This window comes from Oncorhynchus gorbuscha, linkage group LG08, assembly GCF_021184085.1.
Source record: "Oncorhynchus gorbuscha isolate QuinsamMale2020 ecotype Even-year linkage group LG08, OgorEven_v1.0, whole genome shotgun sequence".
NCBI lineage: Eukaryota > Metazoa > Chordata > Actinopteri > Salmoniformes > Salmonidae > Oncorhynchus > Oncorhynchus gorbuscha.
In genome coordinates, this window is record NC_060180.1 from 32,435,888 (window position 1) to 32,461,965 (window position 26,078).

General features: G+C 42.6%; 1 protein-coding gene across 1 annotated transcript in view; it reads left to right on the forward strand.

The window, feature by feature from the left end:
• LOC124041504 (cadherin-23-like) overlaps positions 1-26,078 on the forward strand; it is a 640,482-nt gene that overhangs the window by 30,684 nt on the left and 583,720 nt on the right. Inside the window, 1 exon segment of the mRNA XM_046359178.1 lies at positions 18,789-18,892. Within this exon segment, the coding sequence (XP_046215134.1) occupies positions 18,808-18,892 (85 nt within the window). The 5' untranslated portion in view covers positions 18,789-18,807.

Below are 26,078 nucleotides of genomic sequence, written 5' to 3' on the forward strand. Positions count from 1 at the left end.
TATTTTATACAGAATTTTGGGCTGTTTATTCACACACACAGTGAGTGAGTGTGAGTGTGAGTGTGAGTGAGTGTGAGTGAGTGTGAGTGAGTGTGAGTGAGTGTGAGTGAGTGTGAGTGAGTGAGTGAGTGTGAGTGAGTGTGAGTGAGTGTGAGTGAGTGTGAGTGAATTTGTGCAATATGTTAGGAGATAAAGGAGATTGCGTTCTTCATTTCACCTGTCACATTATTTTACATTATGAAGTTTACCATAGATCCCCAGAAGAGTTGAGCCAGTCACATGTTTGTTTGTAAATAGTCCAATGGGAGAAAGCGGGAGCAGGTTAATCCAGGGATCGCATTTTATATTGACGTTTTTTTTTTGCTTCAGTAGTTATCAGGGATGAGCAACTATAGTTTCCTTCACAGAAAATACTTTAGTGCAACACATTCGGCAGAAAGTAGCTTCATTTTAATCAGATGACCACAGAAGTGCAACGTTATTTGGTTGGCAGCCACAAGAAAATGAGCTTACAATGGAAAAGCAAGGCATTTCTTGCAAAACGACGCTAAGCTGAGCTGACATATGTAATTGTTAAATGTTCATACTATGGATCATTTTGTTGTTTGATTTTGAATTTTAGGACCACTTTAGAAATCCCCTCCCCCCAAAACAAGAAATATATATCTATATATTTGATAAAATATTTAATTTGGGCTTTACTACTATAGCCCAGAGAAACGCAATACGGGAGAAGTAGGCTGTCTGCTGATTGAATGCCCGTTTGTGAATTCAATAAGAAGAAAATCACAATAAGAAGCATTTTACATCTGTGTTTACAAAACTCAAAGATATTTATGCGTTTTTATATTTTATTTTCCTGCGTGAAAAACACAGAACTCTGCGTTAACGCGATTTCTAAGATGAACTTCGAGTGGCCAGAAGGAAGCCCCTCCTCAGTAAAAGGCACCAGACATGCCGCTTGGAGTTTCCTTTATGTGCCTTTTGGCACTCTCCCCACAGCATGGTGCTGCCACCACCATGCTTCACCATAGAGATGGTGCCAGGTTTCCTTCAGATGTGACGCTTGGCATTCAGGCCAAAGAGTTCAATCTTGGTTTCATTAGACCAGAGTATCTTGTTTCTCATGGTCAGAGAGTTCTTTAGGTGCCTTTTGACAAACTCCAATCGGGCGGTTATGTACCTTTCACTGAGGAGTGACTTCCGTCTGGCCACACTACCATAAAGGCCTGATTTTTGGAGTGCTGCAGAGATGGTTGTCCTTTTTGAACGTTCTCCCATCTTCACAGAGGAACTCTGGAGCTCTGTCACAATCACCGTCGGGTTAATGGTCACCTCCCTGACCAATGCCCTTCTCCCCTGATTGCTCAGTTACTGGCCGAGCGGCCAGCTCTAGGAAGAGTCTTGTTGGTTCTAAACTTCCATTTAAGAATGATTGAGGCCACTGTGTTCTTGGGGACCTTCAATGCTGAAGACATTTTTTGGTACCTTTCCCAGATCTGTGTCGACACAATCTCTGAGCTCTACGGACAATTCCTTTGACCTCATTGCTTGGTTTTTGCTCTGACATGCGCTTTCAACTGTTGGACCTTATACACAGTAGACAGGTGTGTGCCTTTCCAAATCATGTCCATTGAATTGAATTTACCACAGGTGGACTCCAATCAAGTTGTAGAAACATCAAGGATGATCAATAGAAACAATTTCCAGTCTCATAGAAAAGGGTCTGAATACTTATAAATAAGGTATTTCTGTTTTGTATAAATGATCAACATTTGATTTAAAACTCATTTTCACTTTGTCATTATGGGCTATTGTGTGTAGATTGATGTAGAAAACATTTACTTGAATCCCTTTCAGAACAGGGATGTAACAAAAAGGTTAAGGTGTTTGAATACTTTCCAAATGCACTGTAGCTATAGATTTTAGGAGAGGACCAGCTGAAATTAGTTATTTTTTGCCCACTGGTCACTGCAAAATAGCACCTTTTATTTTGCCTTGAACTTGCCACGTTTACTATAAATGGGCATCTTAGCTAATGGGAATTGAAGGATAAGAAGTGAAATAGAGGTAGTGAAACAATGTGACATCTCTCAGTATATCATGGGTGTATCCATTAAAAACCAAACGAAACCAAGCAAACAGGGAGGGATCTACCAGAACATGTCTGTTAAGAAACTCTCATTTTCGTTGCTATGTTTTGCTATGGACTGCTACAGTGTGCACTAATGAACAAACCCCAGTCGAGGTAAGATGCGGTAAGATGCGGATAGAATGTAAAGTGTTGAGTTATCTTCCCTTGTGGCACCAACACTAGATTTGACACTTGACTCTGTGACATTAACAGTAAATACCAGTAAACAAAAACTGCAATTAGCTAGTAGCTTAATTAAGCCCTCTTCATATTAAGTGTTATTTTGCATCATTAATTTCAACCTTACAGTTGCCTTAGTGACACTGTGCTGGCAGACGAGCTCTCTAAATATCATTTACACTTCCCTTCCCTTTTCATTTTTCTTCAGACAGACTGAGTTTCCTGATACCATTAACACGTAGATAGCCTTATTATGGGGCATTTAAAAAGTGTGTGTAAGTGAGGAGTTCCTGTTAAATTCCCCATCTGCTAGTTGCCAGGCTGTTTTCGCACATATATATAGCTAAGCATAGACAACATAGCATTGCTTCCCCTCCGCCTAATAACATAGTTTACGTCATCTTACACACTCACTTAAAACTCCAGGATCCACACAATTCCTCAAAGATGTCTGTAAATTTATAAGGGCAGGAATGTTTTAGGTTTCACAGATGGGATCCAAACCCTGGTCTCCAACTTGGGAAACCAACGTCTTAACCGTCAGGCCAAGAGGAAATTCTCCTTGGGCCGAGTGTCATGCAGGTGAAAGAGGACCCAAAAGCGACTTAACAGAAACAGAGTTTATTTAAGTCCAAACAGGGAATAACAGAAATCCTCTAGACTTGTAGAGGGGAAATAACTGGAGAAGCGGCCACAGACTGCAGGTCGCTTCGGGTAGGCGCAGGCCGTAGTCGACAGAGACACCTGCTCACACGCAGCATCTGATGAAGGCAAAAAACACGACAGGACAGGGCGATACACAATCACAGCAAAAACACGACAGGACAGGGCGAAACGCAATCACAGCATGGTGAATACAATACAAGGAACCGACGGGACAGGAACGGATCACAAAGGAATAAATAGGGACTCTAATCAGGGGAAAGGATCGGGAACAGGTGTGGGAAGACTAAATGATGATTAGGGGAATAGGAACAGCTGGGAGCAGGAACGGAACGATAGAGAGAAGAGAGAGCGAGAGAGTGAGAGAGGGAGGGGGAGAGAGAGGGATAGAAGGAGGGAAAGAACCAAATAAGACCAGCAGAGGGAAACGAATAGCATGGGGAGCACAGGGACAAGACATGATAATAAATGACAAACATGACAGTACCCCCCACTCACCGAGCGCCTCCTGGCGCACTCGAGGAGGAATCCTGGCGGCAACGGAGGAAATCATCGATGAGTGAACGGTCCAGCACGTCCCGAGACGGAACCCAACTCCTCTCCTCAGGACCGTAACCCTCCCAATCCACTAGGTATTGGTGACCCCGTCCCCGAGAACGCATGTCCATGATCTTATGTACCTTGTAAATAGGTGCGCTCTCGACAAGGACGGGAGGGGGGAGGGAAGACGAACGGGGTGCGAAGAAAGGGCTTAACACAGGAGACATGGAAGACAGGATGGACGCGACGAAGATGTCGCGGAAGAAGCAGTCGCACAGCGACAGGATTGACGACCTGGGAGACACGGAACGGACCAATGAACCGCGGAGTCAACTTACGAGAAGCTGTCGTAAGAGGAAGGTTGCGAGTGGAAAGCCACACTCTCTGGCCGCAACAATACCTTGGACTCTTAATCCTGCGTTTATTGGCGGCTCTCACCGTCTGTGCCCTGTAACGGCAAAGTGCAGACCTCACCCTCCTCCAGGTGCGCTCACAACGTTGGACAAACGCTTGAGCGGAGGGAACGCTGGACTCGGCAAGCTGGGATGAGAACAGAGGAGGCTGGTAACCCAGACTACTCTGAAACGGAGATAACCCGGTAGCAGACGAAGGAAGCGAATTGTGAGCGTATTCTGCCCAGGGGAGCTGTTCTGCCCAAGACGCAGGGTTTCTGAAAGAAAGGCTGCGTAGTATGCGACCAATCGTCTGATTGGCCCTCTCTGCTTGACCGTTAGACTGGGGATGAAACCCGGAAGAGAGACTGACGGACGCACCAATCAAACGACAGAACTCCCTCCAAAACTGTGACGTGAATTGCGGGCCTCTGTCTGAAACGGCGTCTAACGGGAGGCCATGAATTCTGAATACATTCTCAATAATGATTTGTGCCGTCTCCTTAGCGGAAGGAAGTTTAGCGAGGGGAATGAAATGTGCCGCCTTAGAGAACCTATCGACAACCGTCAGAATCACAGTCTTCCCCGCAGACAAAGGCAGACCGGTAATGAAGTCTAAGGCAATGTGAGACCATGGTCGAGAAGGAATGGGGAGCGGTCTGAGACGACCGGCAGGAGGAGAGTTACCCGACTTAGTCTGCGCGCAGTCCGAACAAGCAGCCACGAAACGGCGCGTGTCACGCTCCTGAGTCGGCCACCAAAAGCGCTGGCGAATAGACGCAAGAGTGCCTCGAACACCGGGATGACCAGCTAACTTGGCAGAGTGAGCCCACTGAAGAACAGCCAGACGAGTGGAAACAGGAACGAAAAGGAGGTTACTAGGACAAGCGCGCGGCGACGCAGTGTGCGTGAGTGCTTGCTTAACCTGTCTTTCAATTCCCCAGACTGTTAACCCGACAACACGCCCATAAGGAAGAATCCCCTCGGGATCAGTAGAAGCCACAGAAGAACTAAACAGACGGGATAAGGCATCAGGCTTGGTGTTCTTGCTACCCGGACGGTAAGAAATCACAAACTCGAAACGAGCGAAAAACAACGCCCAACGAGCTTGACGGGCATTAAGTCGTTTGGCAGAACGGATGTACTCAAGGTTCTTATGGTCTGTCCAAACGACAAAAGGAACGGTCGCCCCCTCCAACCACTGTCGCCATTCGCCTAGGGCTAAGCGGATGGCGAGCAGTTCACGGTTACCCACATCATAGTTGCGCTCAGATGGCGACAGGCGATGAGAAAAATAAGCGCAAGGATGAACCTTATCGTCAGACTGGAAGCGCTGGGATAGGATGGCTCCCACGCCTACCTCTGAAGCGTCAACCTCGACAATGAATTGTCTAATGACGTCAGGAGTAACGAGGATAGGAGCGGACGTAAAACGTTCTTTTAGAAGATCAAAAGCTCCCTGGGCGGAACCGGACCACTTAAAACACGTCTTGACAGAAGTAAGAGCTGTGAGAGGGGCAGCAACTTGACCGAAATTACGAATGAAACGCCGATAGAAATTAGCGAAACCTAAAAAGCGCTGCAACTCGACACGTGACCTTGGAACGGGCCAATCACTGACAGCTTGGACCTTAGCGGAATCCATCTGAATGCCTTCAGCGGAAATAACGGAACCGAGAAAAGTAACGGAGGAGACATGAAAAGAGCACTTCTCAGCCTTTACGTAGAGACAATTCTCTAAAAGGCGCTGTAGAACACGTCGAACGTGCTGAACATGAATCTCGAGTGACGGAGAAAAAATCAGGATATCGTCAAGATAGACAAAAACAAAAATGTTCAGCATGTCTCTCAGAACATCATTAACTAATGCCTGAAAAACAGCTGGCGCATTGGCGAGACCGAACGGCAGAACCCGGTACTCAAAATGCCCTAACGGAGTGTTAAACGCCGTTTTCCACTCGTCCCCCTCTCTGATGCGCACGAGATGGTAAGCGTTACGAAGGTCCAACTTAGTAAAGCACCTGGCTCCCTGCAGAATCTCGAAGGCTGATGACATAAGGGGAAGCGGATAACGATTCTTAACCGTTATGTCATTCAGCCCTCGATAATCCACGCAGGGGCGCAGAGTACCGTCCTTCTTTTTAACAAAAAGAACCCCGCCCCGGCCGGAGAAGAAGAAGGCACTATGGTACCGGCGTCAAGAGACACAGACAAATAATCCTCGAGAGCCTTACGTTCGGGAGCCGACAGAGAGTATAGTCTACCTCGAGGAGGAGTGGTCCCCGGAAGGAGATCAATACTACAATCATACGACCGGTGAGGAGGAAGGGAGTTGGCTCGGGACCGACTGAAGACCGTGCGCAGATCATGATATTCCTCCGGCACTCCTGTCAAATCGCCAGGTTCCTCCTGAGAAGTAGGGACAGAAGAAACGGGAGGGATGGCAGACATTAAACACTTCACATGACAAGAAACGTTCCAGGATAGGATAGAATTACTAGACCAATTAATAGAAGGATTATGACATACAAGCCAGGGATGACCCAAAACAACAGGTGTAAACGGTGAACGGAAAATCAAAAAAGAAATAGTCTCACTGTGGTTACCAGATACTGTGAGAGTTAAAGGTAGTGTCTCAAATTTGATACTGGGAAGATGACTACCATCTAAGGCAAACATGGGCGTAGGCCTGTCTAACGGTCTGAAAGGAATGTTATGTTTCCGAGCCCATGCTTCGTCCATGAAACAACCCTCAGCCCCAGAGTCAATCAAAGCACTGCATGTAGCACCCGAACCGGTCCAGCGTAGATGGACCGACATAGTAGTACAAGATCTAGATGAAGGGACCTGAGTAGTAGCGCTCACCAGTAGCCCTCCGCTTACTGATGGGCTCTGGCCTCTTACTGGACATGAATTAACAAAATGTCCAGCAACTCCGCAATAGAGGCACAGGCGGTTGGTGATCCTCCATTCCCTCTCCTTATTCGAGATGCGAATCCCTCCCAGCTGCATGGGCTCAGTCTCAAAGCCAGAGGAGGGAGATGGTTGCGATGCGGAGCAGGGAAACACCGTTGATGCGAGCTCTCTTCCACGAGCCCGGTGACGAAGATCTACCCGTCGTTCTATGCGGATGGCGAGAGCAATCAAAGAATCCACATCTGATGGAACCTCCCGGGAGAGAATCTCATCCTTAACCACTGCGTGGAGTCCCTCCAGAAAACGAGCGAGCAGCGCCGGCTCGTTCCACTCACTAGAGGCAGCAAGAGTGCGAAACTCAATAGAATAATCCGTTATGGACCGTTCACCTTGGCATAAGGAAGCCAGGGCCCTAGAAGCCTCCCTACCAAAAACTGAACGGTCAAAAACCCGAATCATCTCCTCTTTAAAGTTCTGGAATTTGTTAGAGCAATCAGCCCTTGCCTCCCAGATAGCTGTGCCCCATTCTCGAGCCCGGCCAGTAAGGAGTGAAATGACGTAAGCAACCCGAGCTCTCTCTCTAGAGTATGTGTTGGGTTGGAGAGAGAACACAATCTCACACTGCGTGAGAAAGGAGCGACACTCAGTGGGCTGCCCGGAGTAGCAAGGTGGGTTATTAACCCTAGGTTCTGGAGGCTCGGCAGGCCAGGAAGTAACAGGTGGCACGAGACGTAGACTCTGGAACTGTCCAGAGAGGTCGGAAACCTGAGCGGCCAGGTTCTCCACGGCATGGCGAGCAGCAGACAATTCCTGCTCGTGTCTGCCGAGCATGGCTCCTTGGATCCTGACGGCAGTGTAACGAGCGTCTGTAGTCGCTGGGTCCATTCCTTGGTCGGTTCCTTCTGTCATGCAGGTGAAAGAGGACCCAAAAGCGACTTAACAGAAACAGAGTTTATTTAAGTCCAAACAGGGAATAACAGAAATCCTCTAGACTTGTAGAGGGGAAATAACTGGAGAAGCGGCCACAGACTGCAGGTCGCTTCGGGTAGGCGCAGGCCGTAGTCGACAGAGACACCTGCTCACACGCAGCATCTGATGAAGGCAAAAAACACGACAGGACAGGGCGATACACAATCACAGCAAAAACACGACAGGACAGGGCGAAACGCAATCACAGCATGGTGAATACAATACAAGGAACCGACGGGACAGGAACGGATCACAAAGGAATAAATAGGGACTCTAATCAGGGGAAAGGATCGGGAACAGGTGTGGGAAGACTAAATGATGATTAGGGGAATAGGAACAGCTGGGAGCAGGAACGGAACGATAGAGAGAAGAGAGAGCGAGAGAGTGAGAGAGGGAGGGGGAGAGAGAGGGATAGAAGGAGGGAAAGAACCAAATAAGACCAGCAGAGGGAAACGAATAGCATGGGGAGCACAGGGACAAGACATGATAATAAATGACAAACATGACACCGAGGGTAATCTTGATTTTGAAGTCGCAGGCAGGACTACTTTATCACGAGTGCTACTTTCCTCCGCTACACAGGAGGCATTCAGGTTCAGAAGTTGTTATAATTTACAAATCGACAACATTAAATAAATAATCACACATTTTTAAAGCTATTCAATGAAACGTAAATACCTTGGAGCAGGCAAACCTGTCTTTTTCATTAAGAAACGAATGGCGCATCGGGTGAAGATGACAGTGAGAATGAGTGGGTTACAGTGCCGACCATGAAAGGAAAAAAGAGAACTAAAGTTGTGGTGGAATCTAGTAAAACTGAGCCTAGTTCTGCCTCGTTTTTAGTCGGAGTGGGGGTTTTGGACTGATGGAGTTACCTGGGAGGTCTCAATAAAAGTAATGGATGCATTGGATAATGGGGCATCAGTGAGAATTACAAGGTGAAGGAGACAGGTGGCAGGAATAAGGGGTGTCCACTGTCTCATCTGGAGGCAGTGACAAGAGTTGATGTAACAAGTGACTTTGAAGAAAAAAAGGGTAGGGGAGAGTGGGGTAGTTGATGTTTTTTACACTCTGTCAAGGGAAATATAGTATTCTTTCAAACAAAGTTATCTACATCTATACTGTGTATTCAGAAAGTATTCAGACCATGTGACTTTCCACATTTTGTTGTGTTACAGCCTTATTCTAAAATTGATGATTGTTTGTTCCCCTCAGTCTACACACAATACCACATAATGACGATGCAAAAACAGCGTTTTGGAATAGTTTGCACATTTCTTAAAAATAAAAAACAGATCACATTTACATAAGTATTCAGACCCTTTACTCAGTACTTTGTTGAAGCACCTTTGGCAGCGATTATAGCCTAGAGTATGATGCTACAAACCTGGCACACCTGTATTTGGGGAGTTTCCACCAATTATTTTCTGCATATCCTCTCATGCTCTGTCAGGTTGGATGGGAATCATCACTGCACTAGGTCTCTCCAGAGATGTTGGATCGGGTTCAATTCCTGGCTCTGGCTCGGCTACTCAAGGACATCCAGAGACTTGTACCGAAGCAACTCCTGTACTGTCTTGTCTGTGTGCATAGGGACATTGTCCTGTTGGAAGGTGAACCTTCACCCCAGTCTGAGGTCCTGAGTGCTCTGGAGCAGGTTTTCATCTCTCTGTATCTTTGCTCCAGTCATCTTTCACTTGATCCTGACTAGTCTCCCAGTCCCTACTGCTGAAAAACATCCCCACAGCATGATGCTGCTATCACTTTGCTTCACCGTAGGAATGGTGCCAGGTTTCCTCCAGACGTGACGCTTGGCATTCAGGCCAAATAGATTAGTCTTGGTTTCATCAAACCAGAGAATCTTGTTTGTCATGGTCAGAGTCCTTTAGATGCTTTTTGACAAACTCCAAGCGGGATGTCATTTTCCTTTTACTGAGGGGTGGCTTCCGTGTGACCACTCTTCCATTAAGGCCTGATTTGTGGAGTGCTGCAGAGATGGCCGTCCTTCTGGAAGGTTCTCCCATCTCCACAGAGGAACTCTGGAGCTCTGTCAGAGTGACCATCGGGTTCTTGGTCACCTCCCTGACCATGACCCTTCTCCCCCGATTACTCAGTTTGGCCTGGCATCCAGCTCTAGGAAGAGTCTTGGTGGTTCCAAACTTCTTACATTTAAGAATGATGGAGGCAACTGTGTTCTTGGGGACCTTCAATGTGGCAGACATTTTTTGGTACCTTTTCCCAGATCTGTGCCTTGACATAACCTTGTCTCGGAGCTCTACAGACAACTCCTTCGACCTGATGGCTTGATTTTTGGTCTGACATGCTCTGTCAACTTCAGGACCTTAAATACACTGGTGTGTACCTTTCAAAATCATGTCCAATCAATTGAAAATGATTGGTTGCCTCCAATTAAGTTGTAGAAACATCAATGGAAACAGGATGCACCGGAGCTCAATTTCAAATGTTAGAGCAAAGAGTCTGAGTACTGATGTAAATAAGGTATTGCGGTTTTGAAATTTGAATACATTTGCAAACCTTTCTAAAAACCTGTTTTCCCATTCCCATTACGTGGCATTGAGGGTATTTGATACATTTTAGAATAAGGCTGCAATGTAACAAAACGTGGATAAAGTCAAAGGGTCTGAATACTTTATGAATGCACTGTACATACCATATATATATATATATATACGTTGAGCTGCAGGACACTGTAAGTTAAAACCTGTTATGGCAAGGCGATCCCCGAGGGGAACTCCACCCCCCCATTCAGCTGAAAGTAGGGAGTTCAAAAATATTATTTTGAAATATTTAACTTTCACACATTAACAAGTCCAATACAGCAAATTAAAGAAACATCTTGTTCATCTACCCATCATGTCCGATTTTTAAAATGTTTTACAGCGAAAACACAACATATATTTATGTTAGTCCACCACCAAATCAAAGGAAAAACGCAGCCATTTTTTTCCAGCCAAAGATGGAGTCACAAATGCAGGATTAGAGATAAAATGAATCACTAACCTTTAGACAATCTTCATCAGATGACACTCATATGACATGTTACACAATACATTTATGTTTTGTTCGATAATATGCATATTTATATCCACATCTCGGTTTACATTGATGCCATGTTCAGAAATGCCTCTAAAATATCCGGAGGAATTATAGAAAGCTACGCCAAGATAACAGAAATACTCATCATAAACTTTGACTAAAAATACATGTTCTACATATAATTAAAGTAACACTGGTTCTTAATGCAACTGCTGTGTCAAAAAATGTTTTTTTTTTACGTTACGAAAAAAGCCTACCATGCAATAATCTGAGACAGAGCTCAGACGTAAGTATTTCTCCGCCATGTTGGAGTCAGAAATACAAAATTACATCATAAATATTCCCTTACCTTTGATGATCTTTCATCAGAATGCAGTGCAAGATGTCCTAGTTCCACAATAAATTGTTGTTTTGTTCCATAATGTCCAATACTAGTGTCCAATTAGCAGCATTTGCTAGCACTTTTAACTCACGTGCGCAAAAGCGGACGCTGGTCCAGGACAACTCGCACAAACTTCAAAAAGGTATATTCCAGGTCGAATAAACTGGTCAAACTAAGTAGAGAATCAATCTTCAGGATGTTATTTTCATATATATTCAATAACGTTCCAACCGGATAATACGTTTTCAGCTGCAGCCAAATGGAACGACGGTGGCACCAGCAGGGAAATTGCATTCTGCCAAGACAGTGACTATTTTCCCTCCCATTCGGTCAAAATTCACACCAAAAGCTGCATTCCACATTCTACTGAATGAGGACTTCTAGTGGAAGGCGTAGGAAGTGCTACCAGATCCATATCTTGTTGGGAAAGGAAGGGGCGATGACTTCAAAGTTGACCCACATTCAGAATTTCACTTCTTGTTTGGAAGATTGCCTGCCCTATGAGTTCTGTTATACTCACAGACATAATTCAAACAGTTTTAGAAACCTAAGAGTGTTTTCTATCCAATAGTAATAATCATATGCATATATTAGCAATCTAGGACAGAGTAGGATGCAGTTCACTATGGGCACGCAATTCATCCAAAGTGAAAATACTGCCCCCTATCCTCAACAAGTTTTAAGCCGCCTACACATCTATTCTGAATGAAATGTAACGTCTACATTTATTTTTTAAACACAATTCATTATAATCACTTTTTGTCTTTTAATAATTTTAAGCATATTTTAACACTGGCTTAACAACTAACAAACACTGCACTTTAACATTGTTGTTACCTCATATGTCAGCATAATGCTTTGCATTACACCTGGGAAGAAAACACTTCAATTTGCTAAACTTGCCATTGGCTCAACCATTGGCTTAGCTAATCCCATGGCCAGGCTCAATTTACCCCAAGGCAAACATTTTGACTATATTAGCCCACACAGCTACAAGGATGCAGTTTCATGTTAGGTTTAGGGCCTCATATTGACATTTATGGAAACCCCAACTGATGTATAGAACAATCTTAAAAATATGTACTTTTCCGTTAGATACAGTGGCTTGTGAAAGTATTCACCCTCCTTGGCATTTCTCCTATTTTGTTGCCTTACAACCTGGAATTAAAATAGATTTGGGGGGGGGGTTGTATCGTTTGATTTACCCAACATGCCTACCACTTTGAAGATGCTAAATATTTTTTTGTGAAACAAACAAAAAATAATACAAAACAAACAGAAAATTTGAGCGTGCATATCTGTTCACCCCCCCCAAAGTCAATATTTTGTAGAGCCACCTTTTGCAGCAATTACAGCAGCAAGTCTCTTGGGGTATGTCTCTATATGCTTGGCACATCTAACCACTGGGACTTTTGCCCATTCTTCAAGGCAAAAGTGCTCCAGCGCCTTGAGCTCCTCAAATTTAGTCTCATCTAACCAGAGTACCTTCTTCCATATGTTTAGGGAGTCTCCCACATGCCTTTTGGCAAACACCAAATGAGTTTGCTTATTTTTTTTCTTTAAGCAATGGCTTTTTTTCTGGCCACTCTTCCGTAAAGCCCAGCTCTGTGGAGTGTACGGCTTAAAGTGGTCCTATGAACAGATACTCCAATCTCCGCTGTGGAGCTTTGCAGCTCCATCAGGGTTATCTTTGGTCTCTTTGTTGCCTCTCTGATTAATGACCTCCTTGCCTGGTCTGTGAGTTTTGGTGGGCTGCCCTCTCTTGGCAGGTTTGTTGGGGTGCCATATTCTTTAAATTTTTTGATAATGGATTTAGTGATGTGCTGTGGGATGTTTGTGATATTTTTTTATAACCCAACCCTGATCTGTACTTCTCCACAACTTTGTCCCTGACCTGTTTGCAGAACTCCTTGGTCTTCATGGTGCCACTTGCTTGATGGTGCCTTTTGCTTAGTGGTGTAGCAGACTCTGGGGCCATTCAGAACTGGTGTATATATACTGCGATCATGTGACAGATCATGTGACACTTAGATTGCACACAGGTGGACTTTGTTTAAATAATTATGTGACTTCTGAAGGTAATTGGTTGCACCAGAACTTATTTAGGGGCTTCATAGCAAAGGGGTTGAATACATATGCATGCCCCAATTTTCTGTTTTTTAGCTCTTTTTTTCATTACACTTCACCATTTCGGACTATTTTGTGTATGTCCATTCCATGAAATCCAAATAAAAATCCATTTAAATTATACAGGTTGTATTGCAACAAAATAGGAAAAATGCCAAGGGGGTGAATACTTTTGCAAGGCATCATGAAACCCTTAACACAAATTAATTTGACATAGTTAAAATATATATATTTTTTACCTTACTTCCTTCCACTTTTTTCACGTGGTTTCTTCCTTCTCTTCCTAAATATTTGGTCAAATTATTAATTTGTGTGGTTTCCGAGAAACATAGGTTGCTCAACTTACCCCTTTGGCTTCACTAACCCCACTCCCCGTTAGTAGTCACCAGTGAATGTTTCTCGCCAACCGAGTGATCCTGACATATTGCATGTGAAAAAGGTGGATTTTGTATACATGCAATGGTCATAAACTGCACAGTACAAATGGAGAAAGAATTTGAGAAAATTAGCATCATTGTGAGCCAGAATGCTTTTTGGGACTTCACAGCAGAGGTCTTGCAAGGAATCCTGTCGATTACTGTATCGCCCTCACAGGCACCGGAGTCTCTGTAGGGAGTTGATTTTGATTGGACTGTGACTGAAGGAGAAGGATTGGTTTTGATTGGTCAATTTTTTTTATTTTGATGTTGATGCCCCCCCCACACACCTTTCTCGCCCTGTAGGTGGGGTCAGTAAACCTTTTAAATTCTAGTCTGCCATAAACCTTCACAGAAAAAGAAGGCAATGTGTCCGCGCCTGCACAGAACTCCAACAAGTACCGAACTTCGACACAGCCACGCGAGGAGCTCCGAAGGACTAAACAGCAAAGAAAAACTTTGAATGGAAATACCTCATGAGTTAGCAAATGTTTGTGTTCAAATTCTACTCCTCATTTTTGGATATAGATTTAAGACAGAATGGAAGCAAATCTCTAACATATCACATCATATGCTTCAGCAAAGATTGTTATATGATCCCATGACATTTGGTAGAAATATTTGCCTTTTCTCAATTGGAAACAAGTCCGTCCTCTCCTTGACTTCTCCGCCTTCCTCTCTGTGACCCGGAAAAATAGAAGTGGTCAACCATGTGTAGGAGAGAGTCAATTTGTTATAAGGTGAACATAGGAGTTTGCGCCTGTCCTTGAGTGCGGAGAAAAGCTTGCACACATTTAAAAATGATACGCTACTTAATCATTTTATCTATAAAATGTATGGCACAACTAGCTAAATTTTATTTTTACCACTTTACACATGTATTTTGCGATTCCATCTCTGGTAATGTAATTTTCATACAAGCATATTTCTTTCCATGTTTCTTCTACTCTTGACCTTTGTCAGAAGGAGGCGACAAGAGGACGGAGGTGAGGATGTGAGGAATCAAGGAAATCTAATTGAGATTCCCCCAATGTCTTTGTGGATAAAAGCGTCTGCTAAATGGCATATATATATATATATATATATATATATATATATATATATATATATATATATATATATATATATATATTTGTGTTTTTCTAAAACTGAGGGGGGCCAAAATGTAATGGGGGGGGAGGAATGAGAACACAGGACCATCTGGATTAAAGGGGAGTTTCACCCTCGCTTTGCCACGGGATATAGTCATTACTATTAACAACATTACATTTTTATCGTAATCACAATTATCCAAACCGTAAGCTAGAACTTACGACTCCCTGTGTTTTAGTCTGCTCATAGTGAACCTAGGTAGAAGGGAAGTGCCCACAAACTTGAACAAAGTCAGCATTGTATACTTCGAACGACCAACACAAAGATCTCAGAACTTCTCTGTTTGTTGTCATGCCAATCGCCATAAGCACAAGAGTCTCAGCTTCCCCAGCCCACCATGCCAAACACCATTGCTAGTGTACCGAAGCCAGATACAGAACTATGGCTGTGTTTAGTTCTGAAAAATCTGATTTGATTAAGACCAATTAGTGGAAAAAATATCAAAATTGGTCTGCCTATGTCAATTCAGCCAATGTGACAGCATAAGACTGTGTAGGCCTGAGGTCTCCAACCCTGTTTCTGGAGAGCTAACCTCCTATAGGTTTTCACACCAACCCCAGTTGTAACTAACCTGGTTCAGTTTATCAACCAGCTAATTATAAGAATCAGCTGTGCTAGATTAGGGTTGGAGTGAAAATCTACGGTAGCTCTCCAGGAACAGGGTTGGAGAGCCCTGATGTCGAACCAACATAAAATAAATATGGATATTTTGTATCAATCTTTGAAATTTGTCTGCCCTGATGGATTCCCCAAATATTTTTTATATAAGCTGTACAGGGCTCTGTTGCATCAAACAGATGCTAGACATTCAGATATCCAAATAATGTTATTATATCCAAATAATGTTTGTTTATTTGTATACTATTTCATGCTTACTTAAGAGAACTGGGTATTCAACAAGAATGTTAACATATCCAAAGAAAATTGGAATAACAGTGTAGTAAAGTTTGTCTCAGGCATATTCAGTGTGTCTCAGGCATATAGAGACACAAGTGCAGAGAATGGCAGAATTGTTATACCAGATAATGTGATATACCCAAGGAATTTGATCGAGTCAGGTGGGTGTCCACCCCAAAGTGCTACATGTCTCGGTCAATGAGTGAGAAGATTTGAAATAGACACAATGCTGGTGCACTTATTGTTGGATTACTTTATGGAGAAAGAAATATTTATTTTAACAATGGAGCATTTTCTAAATTCAAACTGACTCCAGTTGCACACTGGACACAGATATTTCATAAGTCTCCTGTTTCTTAGAATCATGGAAGAAGACGACATCGCAAAAATTCTCTTTGCTACACCAAACTGTACCTATCCTGTAACTTCCAGTATTGGATTCCAAAATCTTTGGTTAAATCACATTATCTGGTGAAAATCTGTAGCCAAGAGAACTGGTAATCAGCAGATGATGGGAGAAGTGGTCATAATGAAAATGCAATTCTCAAGAAACATACAGTAAGTTCAGTTGATACTTGTAAAGCTGTGGAAGGAGTGCCATTCAGCTCCTCATGAGTCATCTGCTTGAATTCCAGCAGAGGGATACAGTTCATGGGATACCATGACACATGCAGGCAAAATAATTATGTTTCTTTAATCTAGTATTCTTTCCAAGAAGAAGCCCAGGCAACACACGGCAGTATCTAATTACAGCAATGTCTATCAGGCATGCTGAGGCAAATATGTTTATAGTAAAACCAGCTTCAGTTTTAGAGATTTACCAAATAAATGGTTTTATTGTCAGCGTCAGTGGTGTATAGGTGAGGACTGAGTCAAGCGCAGGAAACAGAACTGAGTAAAAATAACGTACTTTACTCGGGAAAAATAAACAGTACAATAAATCCATGTAGGGATAACAAACCCTAACACACAAGACTAACACAAAACAGGAACAATCACGCACAAAACATAATGAGAACCATATGGTTAAATAGGGAAATAATAATAGTGTAATGGGAACCAAGTGTACAATCAAGACATAACAAATGGAAAAATAAATGTGGATCGGTGGCAGCTAGAAAGCCGGTGACGACGCCCGAACAAGGAGAGGCACCAACTTTAGCGGAAGTCGTGACATTTATGATTGTTCCTCATTACTGTTTGCTAGTAAACTTGGCTAGCTAGCTTTCTGGAAATGCCATAATTGTTATTTAAATCTTTTTGGAATCCTGTCTTGCGTTATGCCTATAATTTTGTGAGATTGAAATGCATCCACATTCATAAGCATAACCATTGTCAACCATCGTCAATTATGTTACATGGCTAGCTAGTAAAATTATTTACAGTGGCTAACATTACACGTTTGCTCACATGTTACAAGTTAGCAGGCGCCAGGCTAACTAGCTAGCCAACTCCAGTCATGTGCTAACGTTTGCTGGTAAACCTACCTTTAGGTGGCTGGTTGTAACATTGTTGCTTGCTGTTTAGCAGCTAGCCATATTTACGACTAAAAAGAGAACAGGTTTTACAATCGAGATACTAAAGATCTCTTATAGTTTTAGTCATAGGTATGGCTACTGGTGGTTGTTTAGCTAGCTAACTTAGTTAACCAGCTACCTAGTTAGCTAAATTAGCAAACAGAAAAATAATCGGATTTCCCCTTACTCTAACTGTCAAGACTTCCGCCGAGGTAGGTCCCTCTCCTTGTTCGGGCGGCGTTCGGCGGTCTTCTAGCCATCGCCGATCCACCTTTAATTTTCCATTTGTTTTGTCTTGTTTTCCCGCACACCTGGTTTACATTCCCTCATTACTCATCTTGCATATAACCCTCTGTTTCCCCCCATGTCTGTGTGTGGAATTGTTATATGTAAATGTATGTGTACTCCAGGCTGGTTTGCGGCGGGTTATTGTAACCCGTGTGGGTTTAGTTTTCTTAGTACCTACGGAGAGTGTTTTGTTCGCCTCAATAAAGGGCTCAGTTTGATACCCATTTCTGCTCTCCTGCACCTGACTTTCCTGCAGCCAGTTACGCACTCCTTTACACTAACAAGTAGTATGTTAGCCAGAAATACACACTGGGTTTCAGTAGATGAACTAAACCTAGCTAGGTGCCATGCTGAATAAATATCTAACTTAGCTAGGCACCGTATTTGTATATGTGACCTCTTGGTTCTGACTTCGGCTGTAGCTGAGCTTCTAAAGTTAGCTAAATCCAACGCTTTCATTTTGAATCTTCGCTATATTGCAGTTAAAACATGTATGGTTGAATGTCACCATGTAGCTAATAGAGGTTCCATTGTCGAATTCGTGTTCATGAGAGGAATCACTTGAAGCCGTTGCATCTGGACAGTTTCCCCCAAAGGATTGTTGTTAGTGTCCGGCTTCTTTTCAAAGCCCGTCTTGGGGAGGGACGGGGGCCAGAGCATGAAGCACCACCCAACACAAGTTGTAGTCTTTCAAAGACTGGTATAAATGTTTCTGCTTGTATATTTAGCAGAGAATCTGCCGATAGGAATATTGCTGAAAGATGTCCAATGGCTCTATTGAACAAGGACAGCCATATCTACACCCACAAAAACATATAATGCAATCAGTGTAACACAGACTCCCCCCCAAACCATCAATACACTGGAAGTCGTCACAGCGTGTATCATTCAGCGAGCGAATCCCTGACCTACCTTCCTGGCCTGCCACATCTCACTATCCTAGAAACGATTCAGACATTATGAAAACAAGCCCTAATTCCCCCACTGTGAAATTTCCCTTTAAATGTTTTGAAAAACCTCCCTGCTTCTAAATGTTATGAACACTTGCTCCTTCTCATAAAATCTTACTTTGTTTACTCTCTGAGGCTGACATTGAACATTGTCTTTAAACACACACACAGACATGCTGAGTATTTCCTATATGTGTGTATGTTGCAGTGAGGAGCAGGAGCAGGCGATGTTGTGGAGTGTGGGTTTTGGTGGCAGGATGACTGTGGCCAAGCTCCTCCTATTCTTCTTCATCCTCCGCACGTTTTGCGAAGGTGAGTCCCCCACTACTTACTTTCCACTTTCCTTCCATCCATCACACTCCGCTCCTTATTCTCTCTTTTCTCCTCCCTCTTCTCTACCCTTTTATTCTTGCTCTCTCTTCTCTGAACCCCTATTTTTTACCCTTTGTATAAATGTGTTCTTTTTTTAACGTTTCTATTATTATCCCCCTTACCACTTCTTGTCTCTTTAGTCAAGCTTTCTTCATCTACACCTGATGATCGATGTGGCACAATTTGTCTGTTTGATTCGTGTGTGTGTGTGTGTGGGTGTCGTTTTAAGAAAAATAATTAAAGAAAATATTTACTAAATAAATTAAAGTTTAAAAATAAAAGTAACACAATAAAATAACAATAGCGAGGGTATATACAGGGGGTATTTGGTCTTTTGGTATCTAGTTAGTTAGGATCCCCAATAGCTGTTGCAAAAGCAGCAGCTACTCTTCCTGGGGTCCACACAAAACATGACATAATACAGAACATTAATAGACAATGACAGAATGACATACATTTTTAATGGCACACGTAGCCTACATATCAATACATACACACAAACTATCTAGGTCAAATAGGGGAGAGTTGTTGTGCCGTGAGGCGTTGCTTTCTATGTTTTTTGAAAGCATGTTTGCTGTTTATTTGAGCAATATGAGATGGAAAGGAGTTTCATCCAATAATGGCTCTATATAATACTGTATGCTTTCTTGAATTTGTTCTGGATTTGGGGACTGTGAAAAGACCCCTGGTGGCATGTCAGAGCTGTCTGTAAGTTGAATATGCAAACAATTTGGGTTTTTCAGCACATTAATGTTTCTTATAAAAATAAGAAGTGATGCAGCCAGTCTCTCCTCAGCTCTTAGCCAAGAGAGACTGGCATGCATAGTATTTATATCAGCCCTCTGATTTACAATGAAGAGCAAGACTTGCAACTCTGTTCTGGGCCAGCTGCAGCTTAACTACAGTCAGTCTTTCCTTGCAAAACTTGACCACATGTCTGGTCAATAATCAAGATAAGACAAAACTAGAGCCTGCAGAACTTGCTTTTTGGAGTGCGGTGTCAAAAAAGCAGAGCGTATCTTTATTTCGGACAGACCTCTCCCCATCTTTACAACCAGTGAATCTACAGTGCAATTTGTTACGTTACAGCCTTATTCTAAAATGTATCAAATTGTTTTTTTCTTTCAATCACCAATCTACAAACACAACCCCTTAATGACAAAACAAAAACAGGTTTTTAGAATTGCTTTTTTTTAAACACAAAAAAAACGGAAATATCACATTTACATGAGTATTCAGACCATTTACTCAGTCATTTGTTGAAGCACGTTTGGCAATGATTACAGCCTAGAGTCTTCTTGGGTATGACGCTACAAGCTTCGCACATCTGTATTTGGGGAGTTTCTCCCGTTCTTCTCTGCAGATCCTCTCAAGCTCTGTCAGGTTGGATGGGGACTGTCGCTGCACAGCTATTTCCAGGTCTCTCCAGAAACTGTTCGATCAGGTTCAAGTCCGGGCTCTAGCTGGGCCACTCAAGGACATTCAGAGGTCCTGAGCTCTCTGGAGCAGGTTTTGATCAAGGATCTCTCTGTATTTTTCTCCGTTAATCTTTTCCTCGATCCTGACTAATCGCTTGGCATTATAATTCAATCTTGGTTTCATCAGACCAGAGAATCTTGTTTCTCATGAGTCTTTAGATGCCTTTAGGCAAACTCCAAATGGGTGGTCATGTGCCTTTTTTACTGAGGATTGGCTTCCGTCTGGCCTCTACCATAAAGGCCTGACAGGTGGAGTGCTGCAGAGATGATTGTCCTTCTGTAAGGTTCTTCTATCTCCATAGAGGAACTCTGGAGCTCTGTCAGAGTGACCATCGGTTTCTTGGTCACCTCCCTGACCAAGGCCCTTCTCCACCGATTGCTCAGTTTGGCCGTGCAGCCAGCTCTAGGAAGAGTTTTGGTGGTTCCAAACAGCTTCCATTTAAGAATGATGGAGGCCACTGTGTTCTTGGGGACCTTCAATAAGGCAGAAATGTTTTGGTACCCTTCCTTTTCGACACAAGCCTGTCTTGGAGCTCTACAGACAATTGCTTTGACCTCATGGTATCACGTTTTAGGGAAGACCCAGATGCAGACATTGTCGAAATAACAAAGTTTATTACTGGGAACAGTGGGCCGGCAAATCGACAGGTCAGCTCCAGATCAGAGTACAAAAACAGAACAGCTGGCAGTCTCAGGGTCAGGGCAGGCAGAGATCAATAATCCAGTGGAATGTGACTAGATACAGAATGGCAAGCAGAATGGTCACAACCAGGAACTAGAAACAGACATGAGCAAGGGGAGAAACACTGGTAGGCTGGACAATCAAAAGGAACTGGCAACAGGCCACAGAGAGCACAGGTATAAATACACTGCGGATAAGATGTGCGACACCTGGAGGGGGATGGAGGCAAGCACAAAGACAGTTGAAACATCAGGACAGAGATCATCAACCTCGGATTAGACAAATATTTTTTCTTCAACAAGCAGGACCCACAGGATGTACTTCAGACACCCGACAAGGCCAAAATCCCTGTCATTGGCAAGAGAAAGAGAGGCAAGTGGGAAACCTGTCAGTATTATTTTATTCGCCTGAAGTAGAGTATCTAATAATAAGCTGTAGACCATACTATTTGCCAAGAGAGTTTGTCTATATTTTTCTTGGCTGTTTATTTATCACCTAAGACCGCACTCAGTTAACTGTATAAGGAAATAAGCAAACAGCAAACCGCTCACCCAGAGGCGGCGCTCCTAGTGGCCGGCGACTTCAATGCATGGAAACTTAAGTCAGTTTTACCTAATTTCTATCAGCATATTAAATGTTCAACCAGAGGGACTTCAATTCTGCCCTTTACTCCACACACAGAGACGCATACAAAGCTCTCCCTCGCCCTCCATTTGGCAAATCTGACCACAATTATATCCTCCTAATTCCTGCTTACAAGTAAAAATTAAAGCAGGAAGCACCAGTGACTCGGTCTAAACTAAAGAACTGTTTTGCTAGCACAAACTTGAATATGTTCCAGGATTCTTGGCATTGAGGAGTACACCACATCAGTCACTGGCTTTATCACAGTGACTTTACGTACATACCCCAACCAGAAGCCATGGATTACAGGCAACATTCACACTGAGCTAAAGGGTAGAGCTGCCACTTTCAAGGTGTGGGACTCTAACCCAGAAGCTTATAATAAATCCTGCTATGCCCTCCAACGAACCATCAAACACGCAAAGTGCAAATACAGGACTAAGATTGAATCATACTACACCGGTTCCGATGCTAGTCTGATGTGGCAGGGCCTACAAACCTTTACAGACTACAAAGGAAATCACAGCTGAGAGCTGCCGAGTGACACAAGCCTACCAGACGAGCTAAATCACTTCTATGCTCGCTTTGAGGCAAGCAACACAGAGGCATGCTTGAGAGCATGAGCTGTTCCAGACAACTGTGTGATCACGCTCTCCATAGCCGACGTGAGTAAGACCTTTAAACAGGTCAACATTCATAAGGCCACGAGGCCAGATGGATTACCAGGACGTGTGCTCCGGGCATGTGCTGACCAACTGGCAAGTGACTTCACTTACATTTTCAACATGTCCCTGATTGAGTCTGTAATACCAACATGTTTCAAGCAGACCACCATAGTCCCTGTGCACAAGAACACAAAGGCAACCTGCCTAGATGACTACAGACCCGTAGCACTCACATCCATAGCCATGAAGTGCTTTGAAAGGCTGGTAATGGCTCACACTAACACCATTATCCCAGAAACCCTAGATCCACTCCAATTTGCATACCGCTCAAACAGATCCACAGATGATGCAATCTCTATTGCAGTCCCCACTTCCCTTTCCCACCTGGACAAAAGGTACACCTACGTTTGAATGCTATTCATTGACTACAGCTCAGCGTTCAACACAATAGTGCCCTCAAACCTCATCACTAAGCTAAGGATCCTGGGACTAAACACCTCCCCTTGCAACTGGTTCCTGGACTGCCTGACGGGCCGCCCCCCAGGTGGTGAGAGTAGGTAGCAACAGTATGTACATATAGGTAAAATTAAATTGACTTTGCATATATGATAAACAGAGAGTAGAGGCAGCGTAAAAGAGGGGTTGGCGTTTGGGGGGTGGCGGGACATAATGCAGATAGTACGGGTAGCCATCGTTACTTGGCTACCCGTACTATCTGCATTATGTCCCGCCACCCCCCAGCCGCCAACCCCTCTTTTACGCTGCTTCTACTCTCTGTTTACCTGTCATATATGCATAGTCACTTTAACTATATCTACATGTACATACTACCTCAATTAGTCCGACTAACCGATGCCTGTATATAGCCTCGCTACTGTTATTTTCACTGTCTTTTAACTGTTGTTTTTATTTCTTTATCTATTGTTCTCCTAATACCTAGTTTTTACTTAAAAATTGCCCTGTTGATCAGTAAGCATTTCACTGTAAGGTCTATCTATACCTGTTTTTTCCGTGCACATGACAAATAAACATTGATTTGATTTGACACACGGCTTGTTTTTTTTTTTCTCTGACATGCACTGTCAACTGTGGAACATTATATATATGTGTGTGTAACAACTGCTTAACACTATTGGCTACTTTAAGCTTAAACTCTATTGGACCAGTTAGATTCGCTACTAGAGCAGTAGGGAAAAATGCAAACCGCACAACTGAATATTTTAGGAAAAGAATGCTGGCTTGTATTTGGGACCACCCATATGTAGAATGTATGCACACATGACTGTAAGTCGCTTTGGATAAAAGCGTCTGCTAAATGGCATTTATTATTATTATTATTATTGGCATATATTGGTAAATTCTTACAAAAAAAAGAATCACCTTGAGTAAATATTAATATATGAAATTTGTACAATGAGCTCAATATGAATTCAAAACATCAACATTACAGTATACTTAGATATTGGCCATATTTCCCACCTATAGTTTGCTAGGCTGCACCCAACTCTATTTTAATCCGATGGTAGCTCACATTTCAATGTGCATAGTTCAATATAAATAGAATAAACATGCATCCACAGAAAAACACAACCCAATTCACAAATACTGACCTATAAACCACTATGAGATGGAATCAAATGTGAGTGACTGTGCATATCAATAAACACTTTAAGGTACTTAAATGTGGTATGTTCTTATTACATTCAAAGCCTAAACAAACAGGATCACACAATATATATATACTATGAGTACCTTTCATATAAACATTAATATAGCTCTTAGCTTTAATCTCTTACATGAATAAGAAAATAAAGCTGAGTCAAAATGCTTTACACTAACTACAGCACCAGGTTCACGTGGACTGAACAATATTCTGCTGGGCAAATGGAAAGTACTAGTGCTAACACCTATACACCATTTCTTATAAAGTAATCTAAAACATAAATGTGTACCAAAAATGATTATGATTATAGCTAAACACATTTATTAAAAAAGTATGAAAACTAAAATTGTTTTCCATGCATGATTAGCATGATTGAGACAAAATTATTTGGCATTACCTTAGATTGTAAACTGTCATGGTCAAAACATATACAGTGCCTTCTGAAAGTATTCAGACCCCTTGACTTTTTCCACCTTTTGTTACGTTACAGCCTTATACTGAAATGTATTACATTTTTAGAAGTATCTATATCCACAGTAAAAACGAGTCCTATATCAACATAACCTGAAAGGGCGCTCAACAAGGAAGAAGCAACTGTTCCAAAATCGCCATAAAGACAGACTACAGTTTACAACTGCACATTGGGACAAAGATTGTACTTTTTGGAGAAATGTCCTCTGGTCTGATGAAACAAGAATAGAACTGTTTGGCCACAATGACCATCGTTATGCTTGGAGGGAAAAGGGGTAGGCTTGCACTTCACAAAATAGATGGCATCATGAGGAAAGAAAATGATGTGGATATATTGAAGCAGCATCTCAAGACATCAGTAAGGAAGTTAAAGCTTGGTCGCAAATTGGTCTTCCGAATGTACAATGACCCCAAGCATACTTCCAAAGTTGTGGCAAAATGGCTTAAGGATAATAAAGGCAAGGTATTGGAGTGGCCATCACAAAGCCCTGACCTCAATCCTATAGAAAATGTGTGGGCAGAACTAAAAAAAGTGTGTGCGAGCAAGGAGGCCGACAATCCTGACTCGGTTAAACCATCTCTGTCTGGAGGAATGGGCCAAAATTCACCCAACGTATTGTGGGAAGCTTGTGGAAGGCTACCCGAAACGTTTGACCCTAGTTAAACTATTTAACGCCAATGCTACCAAATACTAATTGAGTGTATGTAAACTTCTGACCCACTGGGAATGTGATGAAAGAAATCAAATTTGAAATAAATCACTCTCTCCTATTATTCTGACATTTCACAATTCGTAAAATAAAGTGGTGATCCTAACTGACCTAAAACAGGGAATTTTTACTAGGATTAAATGCCAGAAATTGTGAAACTCAGATTAAATGTATTTGGCTAAAGTGTATGTAAACTTCCGACATCAACTGTACATACATTTTACAAACACATTTTGCATCCAATGGGTATGGATACAGCTTTAGAACAAGATTCTACAGTATTAGTAAAAATGTGATTGATACATGTGGATGATCTTGTTCCTGTAGTGTTTGTAAACACCCTGGTAGATTGATTAATAACCTTAACCAGATTATGGCACTGCATACAGTGAGAAGCTTCCTCTTTATCGAACAACTTGATGAAAACCAGTCAATTTTCACGTACCCAAGAGAGTAGACCTCTCTGTTTACATCACATACACTATCAAGCGTTTCACACATATTATTTAGATACTGACTGTTCACACTTGGTGGCCTATTGCAACACCCCAAAAGTGAACCTGCAACCACAACACTTCAATATCTCTTGGCATAAGATCTTCTATAAACATTACAGGGATATGGCTTTGAATATTTACAGCAACACCACCCCATAGGCATTTCTGTCTCTTCTATAGATGTTATATACTTGTATTTCTAATGCTGTATCATCAAAATAATAATTATAATGTGATTCTCAGAAATGGCTAATATATGAATGTTATCTGATGTTAGCAAGTTAATTTCATTAACCTTATTTCTAAGGCAACATATATTAAACTCTCTGGGGTAGG